General features: G+C 40.9%; 1 protein-coding gene across 1 annotated transcript; it reads right to left on the bottom strand.

The window, feature by feature from the left end:
- Positions 1-1,614: 1,614 nt before the first annotated feature.
- On the bottom strand, positions 1,615-3,981 carry LOC123511374. Its single transcript, XM_045267194.1, has 3 exons — positions 3,924-3,981; positions 3,130-3,467; positions 1,615-2,536 (listed from the first exon to the last, which is right to left on the bottom strand). The coding sequence occupies exons 1-3, from the start codon at positions 3,962-3,964 to the stop codon at positions 2,397-2,399; spliced, it is 519 nt and encodes a 172-aa protein (XP_045123129.1). The 5' UTR covers positions 3,965-3,981; the 3' UTR covers positions 1,615-2,396.
- Between the last annotated feature and the right edge of the window lie 9,573 nt (positions 3,982-13,554).

The following is a 13,554-nucleotide window of genomic DNA, read 5'->3' as shown; positions in this document are numbered from 1 at the left end:
TGTCACGTCTTATGGATATAAGAAACACAAATTCCTCCCCTTGTAAGGAGGCTGAATAGGCCTCCAAGGGTGACTCTTCTGGTCTTAAGGTTATGTCGGACTAGATGTCCTCCTCTGTCATGACCTCCCAGAGCACCTTACATACCGCGCTATTCACGATCTTGTAAATCTACTTTGTGACGTCGTTCGGATAACATAATTTATGAGGAAGACTCTTCTTCTAGTACATGAAGCAGCAAGATCAGCATTCCAGGCCATGGGATCATTTGGCATTCCTGGGCCCGTACTTATAAACACTAAGATGACGTCCTAACGGTAAGTCGTCGTCTTAAATCACAAAAATGGCGGAATTCGAGTCTTAAATCCTTAAGACGGCATCCTAAGCCCTAAAGATGCGTCTTACTGCTAAAACACCTCCCGAGGTGTTTTAGCAGTAATACGCGCTCCTAAGATTTCATCCTAAAAGTTAAACATGGCCGCCCGATAGGAACCGCACCGCCACCACCTGCGACAGAGACGGTCGTTTCGTGAGAGGAAGGACGTCCTGAATGAGCTAGATGACCGTGAGCTGGTGAAGAGGTATTGGCAGGATCCTGCTGGTATCATTTTCGTGACAAATTTGGTGCGGGAAAGGCTGAAGAGACCAACTGCAAAGAACAAGGCCTCTCTCCCCGAGATGCAAGTTATCTTCACTGCGGTACCTCGCTATAGGAAAGATTGGTGCCATTGATGGGACGCACGTGATGATTGTGGCTCCTAGAGAATATAAGGTAGAGTTCGTCAACAGGAAGAGATACCACAGCATCAACGTGCAGTTTGTGTTTGATGCTTGATACCACATTATTGATGTGGTTGCAAAGTGGCTGGGATTGGTTCACGATGCAAGAATACTTGCTCAAAGTGGACTCTGCACGATATTTGACAGCGGCATCGTCCCAGTTGGGTGTCACTTACTGGGAGATAGTGGCTATCCCAGCAAGAAGTGGCTACTGACTCCATACCTCAGACCACAGCCTGGAGCACAGTCTTCTTATAACAGGTAAGTTACTGAGTAGTAAAATTTAGATAAAGAGTTATCTAATTAATTACCCCACATCACACTAAACACAAAACTAATTATTTACCTCCCATAGTTACACTTTTTCATATAAACTAATATAAAGTGCTAAATTAATGAATCAGGTAATTTGGAAGTATTATTGCAGTTTCACACAATCTTGACCCTCCCCCCCCCTACCTTACTGGATTCCTCCATAACCTAACCTACCCTAACATTTTGTAACCTCCTCATTGGGTTAGCATCATCCTCCATTAAGGTAGAGTAACTTAACATCTTGAAACTTGACCAGAACAACCAATAAGGTAAAGTAATTTAACATTGTGTACGCTTTGCCCCCTTTGGATCCCCCCTTAAAGGGCTATAATTATGTAAGGTGTGTTGGTTGAATTTTCATGTAAGTAGTTTTTTTTTTTTTTTCTCCCATACTTGAAGTGAGTAGAATGTAGGTTGAGCATATAGAAACTGCAGTCAATTTTGTGTTAACACTAATATTTGGTTGAGTGGTTACAAACAAAAACAAATAGTACATTATTTATATCTTTATTACTATTTTATATTTGTTTGTTTCTGGTACTCTAGTTTTTGTGTGTAGTACATGTACTTAGCCTGTTCTGCTTCTTGCTTCCTTTCATGAGCCATTATAGATTCTTCAAGGAGTGCAAGCTCAAGCTTCCTTTTCTTCTGCAGGTGGATGATCTCCTCCTCATCCACAAACACCAGTGATGTACCAGGCAAGTCTGGCCCCTGTTGGTGCCACATCACTGGTGCTGGAAGTGGTGTGGCAGGTGCCTCCTCCTCAACACCCACTGCCTCGGTCACCACTTCTCTCTGTTGGGCTGCCTCTGCCACTTCCCCAGCATCATCTGCTGCCTGAACACTGCTGGCATCATTAGTTCTAACTTCAGAAACTAAGCTGATAATGTTTTTGGTTTTATTGCTAAGGACAAAAGTAACAGAAACCAGTAAATCTAGCTAAGGGTACAATGTGTTTGACTTAAATCCTATTCTGTTTGAAGGAAGCCCATGTCTAAGAAACTGTAAATACCTAAGACTCGTTATCATTAACACATTCACCCACTACAACACCATACTTATGAATGGGGAGAAGGGATAGGAATTAAGTTAACTTTATTAGTTTTTTTTCTTTTCTTATTACTGTTTTATCTGTTTGGTTAAAGAATAAAAAAAAAAAATAAATGAAATTTTCTCAACACTAGATAACAAATTTACCATTGTGTATAACTGTAAGTTGTAAACTAACTGGGAACACGAGTATTTTGGATTGCAGACATTTGAGACAACATTATGGCCTAATATTGCTATATCTACAAGTGGCTTATCCTTTGTTAAGGAAGGTGCATTCAATGATGCTTGCCTTATTGGTACACCCATGAATAGAGACATTCTTGGGGTCCAAAATCTCAAAGATTAACTCATCGAGCTGGGAGAGAGGAGGGTTGGCAGGAGGTCCACCACCTGGAAAGTATAATATAATCTTATTGCTAATGAATTGCAAATACAAATAAATAATTTATAAAGAATGTGTTTTCACATAACATATATAACTCAGATGTGTGGTTGGAGTAATATTATTTGTCAGAGGTAGACATTGCATCATAATTAGTGTGTGCAATAAATGCATCCACTTCACAAAAAAAAAAAAAAATGCAGGAAATGGCTGGCACTTTAATATATTAATCACTAGTACAAAACTTTCAATGTTGCTGCTTCCAAACTTAAAACAGGAACAGTTTACTGAAATTTATTCCTTAAAGTGGTTGAGTTCCATGATCTAAATTTCAAGTGACCTTAACAGTAGACCTGCTGAAACTTAGTATTTACTCAAATATTAGTAAGCTTCATTGCAAAAAATAAATAAACATGAATAAATACTTTTCTTTAAGTGAAATTGCATTACCTATTCAGTGCTTCAAAAGAATAATAAGATAAATCATATCTTTTGTTAAGGTGAAACTATGACATTTCTATCAAGCTCAAAAATATTAAAATCTTGCTGCAACTCACACAAATATCACACAAAAAATAGCTCCCAAATTAATAACTCTTACCTGTGGCAGTCATGGCTTCTCTCTGCTTGCGGGTGTTCCGTCTTGCCTCAGATTTTATAATATGCCAATGTTTCTGGCACTCCTCAGTGCGGAGAATGTCTGACACGGCAGACACCTCCGCACTATTGGTCCTCCAAGCAGCATTTCTGGCTTCCTTAGAGCAGCCAGCTGTGGAGAAGTCGCTCCGGAGTATTTTTGCGAGAATTTTGTATAGGTGGGCCAGATGAAGGCGTCCAGTTCGTCTTCCTGTTCCTCTTCTTGTCCTGAGTCTCTTGAGTAGCCATGGTGCGCAGTCGAAGTTGGCGCCAAATGATTGTTGTTTTGACAAGATGACAACAGTGGTGGTAAATTTATAACTTCAATTATCAAGGTTAAAATCAAGAGAAGGTTGTTGAAAACTAACTAGATAAATATGTTTTTTATTTGAAATATAATTATTACGTATTTTCACCCGTTTCTTGCGAAATTCCTCAAGAAACATTACATAATGTCTGCTCATGTTAGCGGTTAGCGGTGTAAGCGCCTAAAGACGGTTACTTAACAAAGCATCCTGCTAGGAAAGATTCTTAGCGCTTAAGTCTCGTAGGTTAAGTAGTTTTCCTAACTAAGACGGCATCTTTGTGGAGTTTTATAAGTACGGCCCCTGGTCTCTGTGCTGAGATCCTCTCCTCTTAATTTAGCTGGATCAGACATGGACTACATACCTAACATCTTGGAATGCACATCTGAGGAGGCTACTTTGGATGCCAGCCAAGCTCCTACTCCGCGATGGTTTGTTATAACATAACATAACATAACATAAATAATAGGATAACAAAGGGCCACCAGGGCCCATCTAGGTTATCCTGTATCAGTCGCACAGCGACCTCGTCATCAGTACATAAAGATACACTTACAAGTACACAATACATTATATACTAATTCTAAATATTTGGCCCATTAACAGGGCTAAGTCCTGCAGCGAAATCCTCTACAATTTGTGGTCCCCATACATGGGGATCATGTCTTGTTTAACTATAGTAAATTTCTTATAAAAACTATCATGCAGTGCTATACATAATTATAAATCTAATAAATTTAAGTGCTTATCTAATCTGTTTTTAAACATTGTCAAACTAGTGCTATTTACAACCGTCTCTGGCAATGCATTCCAGAAGTCTACCACCCTATGACTAAAGAAATATTTTCTTATATCTAACCTGCAGCCTTGCTTTCTAATCTTCCTGCCATGATTTCTAGTCCTATTTCCTCCTCTAAGGTAAAGAAAGATCTCACATCTATGTAGTTTGTATCTGAGAACATTTTAAATAACTCTATCATATCCCTCTTATACATCTCCTCTCAAATGAAAACATGTTTAATTCCTTTAATCTATCTCTATACTCCAGGCGCTTTAATGCTGGTATCATCCTAGTTGCTCTTCTCTGAACTGCTTCTAACATGTTGATATCCTGCCTATAGTGGGGTGACCAGGCCTGTATGCAATACTCTAAATGGGGCCTAACATAGGAATTATATAAGCTACGCACCACTTCCTTACTTTTATAACTAACATTTCTATTTATAAAACCCAGGATCCTATTTGCCCTATTTCTTGCTTCTAAACATTGCTTTGAAAATTTCATAGTCCTGTCTATCACTACTCCTAAATCCTTTCCTTCCTCTACTGCCTCTAGCCAACATCCCTCCATCTCATAGTTAAAGTTTGTGTTGTCTTTACCTAAATGCATAACCTGACACTTTTAGAATTAAACTCCATCTGCCACCTGTCTGCCCATGCTATCAGCCTGTCCAGGTCTCGTTGTATTCTGTAATTGTCCTTTTCACCCTGTACTGCACATGCTATCTTAGTATCATCTGCAAACTTTGATACTTTGCTACTAATTCCTATATCTAAATCGTTAATGTACACCAAGAAAAGAAGAGGTCCTAGCACTGATCCTTGGGGTACCCACTAACCACTTCCTTCCACTCAGACATTGCCCCATTTAATACTACTCTCTGTTTCCTATCAGAAAGCCATTCACTAATCCAATCAACTAACCTACCCCCTATCCCATGTAGTCTCAATTTGTACACTAGCCTCCTATGCGGTACCTTATCAAACGCCTTGCTAAAATCTAGATATATAACATCTATGCTATTTCCATCATCTAACTCCTTGGTAATATATTCTAAGATATCGAGCAAATTTGTAAGACAGGACCTCCCTGATCTAAAGCCATGTTGGGTATCTCTAATTAATCTATTCTCATTTAAATGCTCCCAAATACTACCCTTAATGATTTTCTCTAGTATCTTACATACTATACTAGTTAAACTGATCGGTCTATAATTATTCGCATCATCCTTCCTACCTTTTTAAATATTGGAGTAACATTAGCTAACTTCCAGTCCTGAGGTATCTCAGCAAACCTAAGTGATCTTTCAAAGATTAACTTAAGTGCTTCAGAAATACTGTCTACACCCTCCCTAAGTACTCTGGCATGTAGCTCATCAGGACCACTAGCTTTCCTATCGTCTAGTTCAAGAATAAATTTCCTAATAATTCCCGGTTTTATATCAATATTTTCTAAAGCTCTTAAACTACTCGTCGCACTGTTTGTAACAGGATTTCCTATTCTTTCCTAGTAAATACTGAAGAAAATTGTTCATTCAATAATTCTACTATGTCTTCATTTTGATCCACTACTACACCATCTTTTCTGAGTGGTCCAATCCTATCCTTATTTCTTTTATCACTGACCTTGTAATAACTATATAATTTTTGGGATCTTTACTCCCAGCTCTAGCTAGTTTTATCTCTGCCTGCCTTTTACTTTTTTTATAACCTTACTCAAATCATCTCTGACCTGTCTGTACCTAATCAAATCTACATCTTCCCACTTTTCTGCAACTCTCTATATGCCCTCTTCTTCTCTCTGATCTGGCTACCTATCTCATGAGTCCACCATAATGGCTTCCTGTTTCTCTGCCTTATATCTTTGTAAGGGATACACTGCATCACTATACCCTTTACTACAACCTTAAAAATATCCCACATCTCCTGTGCAGTTTTATTTCCAAAACTATCTTCCCAGTTTACCTCTCCTAATAACTGACGTAACCTACCATAATTGCCTTTCTGATAGTTTGGGACTCTAGTCTTATTCACTATATTATCCCTACTGGAATTAATGATAAATCTAATTATATGATGGTCACTGTTTGCTAAAGTCTCTCCTACCTCAACTTCCTTTAAACAATGCTCAATATTTGTTAGTACTATGTCTAAAACCTTCCTCCCCTAGTAGGTTTATCTACCATCTGCACTAAATAGTTATCCTGAAAACTTTCCATAAACTTATTTTCACTAGCATCTCCTACCATCCTCTCCCAGTTTACTGACTTAAGATTAAAATCCCTAAGATAATTGTCTGACTAGTACACCCCTATTTATCTCATCTACCATAAGGTTGTCTACATCTGCTGACTGGTTAGGTGGTCTATAAAAGCTCCTACTCTAATAACCTTACTTTTGTTTACTCTAACATCCAGCCATAAGGACTCTACTCTGTTATCTACCTTAATACCATTAACCTGACTGGAAATGAAGGATTTTTTTACATAAATAACTACTCCTCCGCCTATCCTACCAATTCTCTGGTGTAAATACATAATGTATCCATCTACTTCATATTCTTTCCTATTTTCCCTAAACTTTTCCTCATTTACCCATGCCTCTGTGACACATACAACATCTAGGCCCTCCTCAACTATATAACTAGATAACTCGTCCTTCTTGTTCCTAAGACTCCTGGCATTTACATAAAAACATTTAAGTCCTGCTACCTTCCTTGTTGCATACTACTGGAATGGCTAGGGTAATTTCACCCGCACTTTCCAATATCTTCAAACGGAAGTAGACAATGCACCCGCTGAAAATGTAAAGAAATATGGTAAGGGTCTCCTTATCAAAGCAAGGGACCTCACACAGGGCAAAATGCTCCCACACTTACAATGTCCAGATGGCTCCATGTTTGATTCAATCCGGCCTCACTGTACAGGAATTGTTTTTAATTATGACTTAGGTGAGTTTAATGAGGCAAAAATCCATGACATATCCCCTCCTATAGTCCAGAAGGTTTGGAAGGTGAGGGGGTAAAGAACAATATGATTGTCCTGACCTTCTTTGGTTCCACTCACCCTGACTACATCCATATTGGCCCACTCCATCTCCACATCAAGGCATTCATTGATTGGTCTCTTCAGTGTTTAGGATGTTATGAATCTGGCCACAGCAAGAAACATTGCACTAACCCTCACCGTTCGGCTGTTGCTCTACCTTGGATGCCCACGTAAGCATAGAATACGAGTCCACCCCGTAGGGTGCGTTTACACCAAGCGAATCGAGTCGATTCAATTCATAAAGAATCAACACAATTCATGAATCGTGTTGATGCGCTGCATTAGTTTCAATGTAACTGTTTACACCAGGCGAATCGAGTCAATTCAAATCATGGTGATTCATGGCGATTCAGAATCAATGACTGATCTGGACATATTTTTTTCATCAGTCAAGGCGATTCAGCCGAGGAGTAAGCACCATATTAGTGGACGTCCTAATCAATTTAGTACGAGAATGACGTGCTATATATGATCCTAATGATCCTGTGCACCAAGATCATGTTCATGTATTATATTGAACTATATAAGGAATTGCTGTAGCCTACGATATACTAGACAATAGTATTCTGCATATTTTAAAAATCAATTCCATCAGAAAGCATTATGGATATACTTATATATTTTCATGTGGCAACTGTAGGGTGTATAGTCTACTTTTGAAATGTGTGACGCAACGTAACCATCAGTAGTCAGTCAGGCATCAGACAGAGTGAGAGAGAGGGTGTAAACTTCCTGCTACTAACCCCTGTGCCCCTGTGATTTCGTTCACTAAATACTGCGGTACGTCATGTAACAAAGTAAAAGTTAATATGATAAAAAGCTAAAATTAACATAGCTGTGTTTGTTTTAATATCCTCTGTACACCGTTAAGGCTAAATAAAGAGTAGATGTGTTAATATGTATGTATGTAACAGTGAATCATTATGTCCTGCCACTCGACAGCTCCACCTGGTGAGACAAAATATTTTGCCAGAGTGTCACAAACTGACATGGCTTCTGTTGGAGGTCTAGTACTTCTTCTTGGTGACAGGCTGCACCAATAGCTTAAATTATTCTGTAGTTATCCTAAAAAAAAAAAAAAAAAAAAAAAAAAAAAAAAAAAAAAACTGAATATTGATCATATCTTGGAACAAATGTTCAAAGCTCCCAAATTTAGGTCTTCTAGAATTAATTGCATGCACCCATATTGTTTGCCGACGCCCACGCCTACGCATCCGCAGCCACTGTAACACTGCTATTACTGCAAAAGCTAATATGTCCATACTTTTCAAAGGCTGAATGATGTGAATCAGATGTGTTGAGACTCAGTCGGTTGGAACTATGCTGATTGAAGATGATTAGATTCAAATAATTCTTCATGCATTGAATCGATTCTATTCGATCCATACTTCGGGAAGTATGGACGTATTTAGCTTTTGCAGAAACAGCAGTGTTATACTGTGGCTGAGGATGCGTAGGCGTAGGCGTCGGCAACGAATGTGGGTGCATGTATTTAATTATAGAAGATCCGAATTTGGGAGCTTTGGACATTTGTTTCCAGATTTGGTCAATATTTCGGAGAAGTTTTATGACTTTTTTTCTAGGATAACCACAGAATAATTTAAGATATTGGTGGCGCCTATCACCACCAAGAAGTACTAGGCCTACAGCAGAAGCCATTCTGAGAGAATACAGTAATACTTCGAGATACGAACGCTCCAACATATAATTTACGCCTCGAAATACGAAGATATTTTTAAGATACGAATAGCGATCGGTAGGTGACGCAGCGATCGCTCGGCTACTCGCGTCCAAGTCAAACCATTGTGGGTGTATCATTCTCAGAACCCGTGGGCCTTTAAAGCACATAAGGTGTCATGTGGCATGCCAATAGTAAGGCATGGGTAACTCGCCAATTCCTCCTCCGTACTACATAATTATACGAAGTTCTATCATAGCGTCGGTAAGTACGAATGCAAGCTGGGAGTTTTCGCTCGAGCTAACTCGGCAGGTTTGGCGAGAAACACACAAAATAGCCTGTATTCACATACTGATTACACTTGGAAATTCAGTAAACGAGTGAGTACAAATGGTGTTCTGCCCACAAGCAACTCTTCCTATTTGCAATGCAAAAAAACAGAAGTTTCTAGATGCTATGGTTACCAAAATATCACAGGTTGAATGAGGTGGTATCATCGGAGTTCGTGGCCTTGCGTCCGCTCCGGTTTAGCGGCCTTGGCTAGAGCGATAGAAAACGGGCCCTTTGTATCTCTCTCTCTCTCTCTCTCTCTCTCTCTCTCTCTCTCTCTCTCTCTCTCTCTCTCTCTCTCTCTCCTGTCGCCTGTTCTGATACCACTCTCGTTCAAATCTTGTCTCCCTGCAACATGGGGAGAGACCCAAGGTGTAGAAGTAAGGCGCGCGGGAGAGGTGGCGGAATCGGACACCGTGAAATCACTGTCGCTACCACCATCCATCGTGGGAGTTGGTGACAAAGTGACGTATAGCATATGTTTACTCCTGAAGAATGTTGCCAGCTCACAAGCAAAGAAGACAGGAAGAAAATAGCCAAAATATAGCCCAAAAATTCTATTTCCATTAATTTCTATGGGAAAAATTTATTTGATATACGATTTTTTTTTATATACAACGATCGTCACGGAACGAATTAAATTCGTATGTCGAAGTACCACTGTACTTTGTCTCGCCAGGTACAACTGTCGAGGGGCAGGACATAATGATACATACATTCACCGCTGAAGAAATGATACCATATTATCACATTTACTCTTTATTTAGGCCTACGGAGGATATCAAGAGGATATTAAAACAATTAAAGATATGTAAGCATATCCATAATGCTTTCTATTGACATTTGTTTCCAAAATATGCAGAATAATATTGTCCAGTAATTCGTTGGCTACAGCAATTCCTTCTATGGTTCAGTACAATATATGTACATGATCTTGGTGTACAGGATCACTAGGATCATATACAGCATGTCATTCTCGTACTAAACTGATTAGGACGTCCACTAGCATGGTGCTTACTCCTCGGCTGAATCGCCTTGAATGATGAAAAAATGGGTCCAAACCAATCATTGATTCTGAATCGCCATGATTTGAATTGACTCGCTTCGCCTGGTATAAACGGTTACATTAAAATTAATGCGGCGAATCAACACGATTCATGAATCGTGTTGATTCTTCATTAATTGCATCGATTCGATTCGCTTGGTGTAAACGCACCCTTACTCTTTCCACTGTCAGAATACTCATCAGTTGCGTTCCCTGGAGTGTCTTTGGTACGGCCTAAAGCAGGATGTTCTCCAATATGCCAATACCCATTCTATCAGTCTTGGTGCTGCTCGTTAAGAACTTGCCTATAGACAAGGAAAGGGTGGTGAGGCCTACGGCCCCTTATTCTGAATCACGGGTCACTGGCAGTTTCCTGTGGCGTCCGTGTGTAGATATTAAGAGGGATTTGCCAACTACAGTGTATCGTACCTTATTTTTAGAGCACTTTTCTAGTCATTTTGGTTCCATCCCGGTCTTCACAGATGGCTCTAAATGTGCTACTGGTGTTGGTTTTAGTGTTGTGTTCCCCTCCTTATGCCATGGTGGTAGTCTTGCGGTCGCTGCTTCAGTGTTTACTGAGGAGGTTTCTACAATAGTTTTTGTTTTGCAGATAATTCTTATACTCCCAGTTGCCTCTTTTATTGTTTTTAATGATTCTATTAGCGTTCTTTCCTCTTTGCAGTCATGTACCACCGCTGTTAATGCTCTTGTTTTGTCTGCTTTCTAGTGGCTATATTTGCTTATTAATAGGGGCTATCGTGTTGGGTTTTGTTGGGTCCCGGGACATGTTGGAAGCTAATCCTTTCAGTATCCTCACAGCCTGTGGCCAGCTAGCTTAACCGTTTCATAACTGTACCACATTCCCCATTTTCACCCAGTATCCTCATATTACCATTCAACATCAAGAAAAACTAAAGACACCATCGTCTTCATGTTAAAATTCTGCATATCATATCGGTAGGGGTTCAGGGAAGAGTTGTGGAGAGAGGAAGGTGGGGGATGGAGGGAGAGGTAACCAGCAGCAGCAGCAGCAGTAGAAGCAACAGCAGCAGCAGCAGTAACGGCGGCGGCGGCGGCGGCAGAGGCGGCAGGAGCAGCAGTAGCAGCAGCAGCAGTGGAAGCAGCAGCAGCACCACCACCACCACCAGCCGCTGCAGCAGCAACAGCGGCGGCGGCCGTGGCAACAACAGTGGCAGTGGCGGCAGCAGCAGCAGCAGCGGCGGCGGCAGTAGCATCAGGACGAAGAGCAACGGCAGCAGCAGTAGCGGAGGAGGCGGTGGCGGCGGCGGCGGCGGCGGCGGCGGTAGCAGCAGCAACAGCAGCAGTAGCACGGACGCTTGAAGGATCCAAGCTCACACATGGAAATTACGGATAAGAAGATGGAGAAGGCGGACGAAATTATGTCCAGTCCATCCCGTCTACATCATCCTAATCATGTCCGCACATATGGACAAAACGGACATATGGAATTCGTCAAAAAGACGTCCGTTTGCCGGCAGGGAATGTTCCTTAGCAGCGCCATATGACCTTGGCTGTTGCGACGCCTTATTCTAATCAGTCATTCACTCCTCAGAAATCATACCTTTTTCTTTTCCATTGAAAATGTACTCTAGGTCTTCTGATCACAAATGGCTAATATCAATTACCTTAATGTCCAACTGACACCCTTCAGCAATATCCAAAATAACTGGGTCACTGTTAAGTTTACACCATTCATTCATAAAATACTGAAGTCTACCAGCCTCAAAAACCATACTTACCTCTACTGTTGCTGGGGCCTGTGTTGGCCCTGGCTCCTAGCGTTTTTTAAAAACATGTCATGGCATGTCATGGATTGCCGTTGAGCACACTTATACCCGTGTCACTGCTGTCCATAAGGCTAAAATCTGAAGAAACCCCCTGTGTGAAGTCGAACCCCAGTATCCTATTGTTCTTCCTCCGGTGAATCTACATGTAGAGGGGGATTTCTTTGCTGTGATCTTGTTTTTCAATTTTTCGGATTCTTCAATTTGTCTCGTAGAATGTGAAACATCATCTCCAAACAAGAAACAAGTAACTAGCCCCTCGTCTGAGCAAAGATGTGTATTTTTTATTTCTGTCTTCATGGCAAATCGCCTCGCCAAGTTATTTTATTGTAATTATCATTGTCTAGCAAGGCCAATGCTTCGTTAATCATGCCCACTTCATGAGCTATCACGGGATGATCTTCAGCTAGAGCAACTTTATCTAGCGCCAAAAGTGATTTCGTGATAATAGTTATTGCCCACAGAGTGTCTTTGTTGACTTCTTTCAAGCGGAAATCAATCTTCTTTACGTCACTTCTAAGTGGCTTTAAAATCTCTGGATTACATTCCATTGGAGCGACTGCGTGGCAATTTTTTTGTCTCTTAATAACATCATCTTCAGAAATGAGTTTATAGTTATCCCCACACATGCTGTTGGTAAACAGAAAGTTCACCATCTCGTCTATCTGTTGATCAATGTCGTCAGAGGTAGTATCAGGAAGACCAAGAACCTTAGCATTATGCATTAACACTCTGTCACTAGGGACCTGCTCTGTGAAAGCACCATCCTGATAGACTAAGTCGGGGAACCCTGAAAAACTACTGACTGGAGAACCAGTGTGTTGTGTACCTTGAGAAGTATTCGCTCCATCATTCACCTGACTCGGCTTATGAGCAGGAGGAAGTCTGTCCGGTTTAAACTTGTTTACCTCACCTCTTAACTTCACCAGAGCCTTCAAAACCATATCCCAGGGAGAGACATCCTGTGAGGTGGATATGTGTGGCGAGGCAGCGACCGTGTTTACACCTGTAAGCTCATGCGTCACACGACTAGGCGAGTGATGTGCCTCTCCCAAACTATTATGTTGGGAGAAACCACTGCTAAAATCCCCTCCCTTAACGTGACTGGAGGTTTTCTTATTGTTCCTGTTCTCAGTGGAAGAACCCAAGGATGGGCTGGTTGACTCCTTTTCAAGAGGTCGACATGGCCGCCACCATGCGGTACAACAACTTGTAACACTTGCCACACTATGAAATATAGCCACTTGAACGGCTATACCCGCTCTAAGAACTGGATAACGGGTAGAACGCACTGTCCCTGCGTAACAGGTGATGTGGCCTTACCTGAAAAAGGAAAAACCAAACCAGTACTCATATACCAAACGTCTTCCCAGTGCGGCGGCGTGCAAGCTACTGAGTCC

The sequence above is a fragment of the Portunus trituberculatus genome, chromosome 31 (genome assembly GCF_017591435.1).
Source record: "Portunus trituberculatus isolate SZX2019 chromosome 31, ASM1759143v1, whole genome shotgun sequence".
NCBI lineage: Eukaryota > Metazoa > Arthropoda > Malacostraca > Decapoda > Portunidae > Portunus > Portunus trituberculatus.
Note: the sequence above shows the minus strand (reverse complement) of the source record. Positions and strands in the feature narration are given on the sequence as shown.

Coding starts and splice junctions, on each gene's coding strand:
- LOC123511374 (XM_045267194.1), bottom strand. CDS start 3,964: ATGGGCCCTGGTGGCCCTTTGTTATCCTATTATTTATGTTA. Junction 3,468..3,923: donor TTATCCTATTATTTATGTTA/TGTTATGTTATG, acceptor ATTTACCACCAC/TGTTGTCATCTTGTCAAAAC. Junction 2,537..3,129: donor AGAAGCCATGACTGCCACAG/GTAAGAGTTATT, acceptor TATACTTTCCAG/GTGGTGGACCTCCTGCCAAC.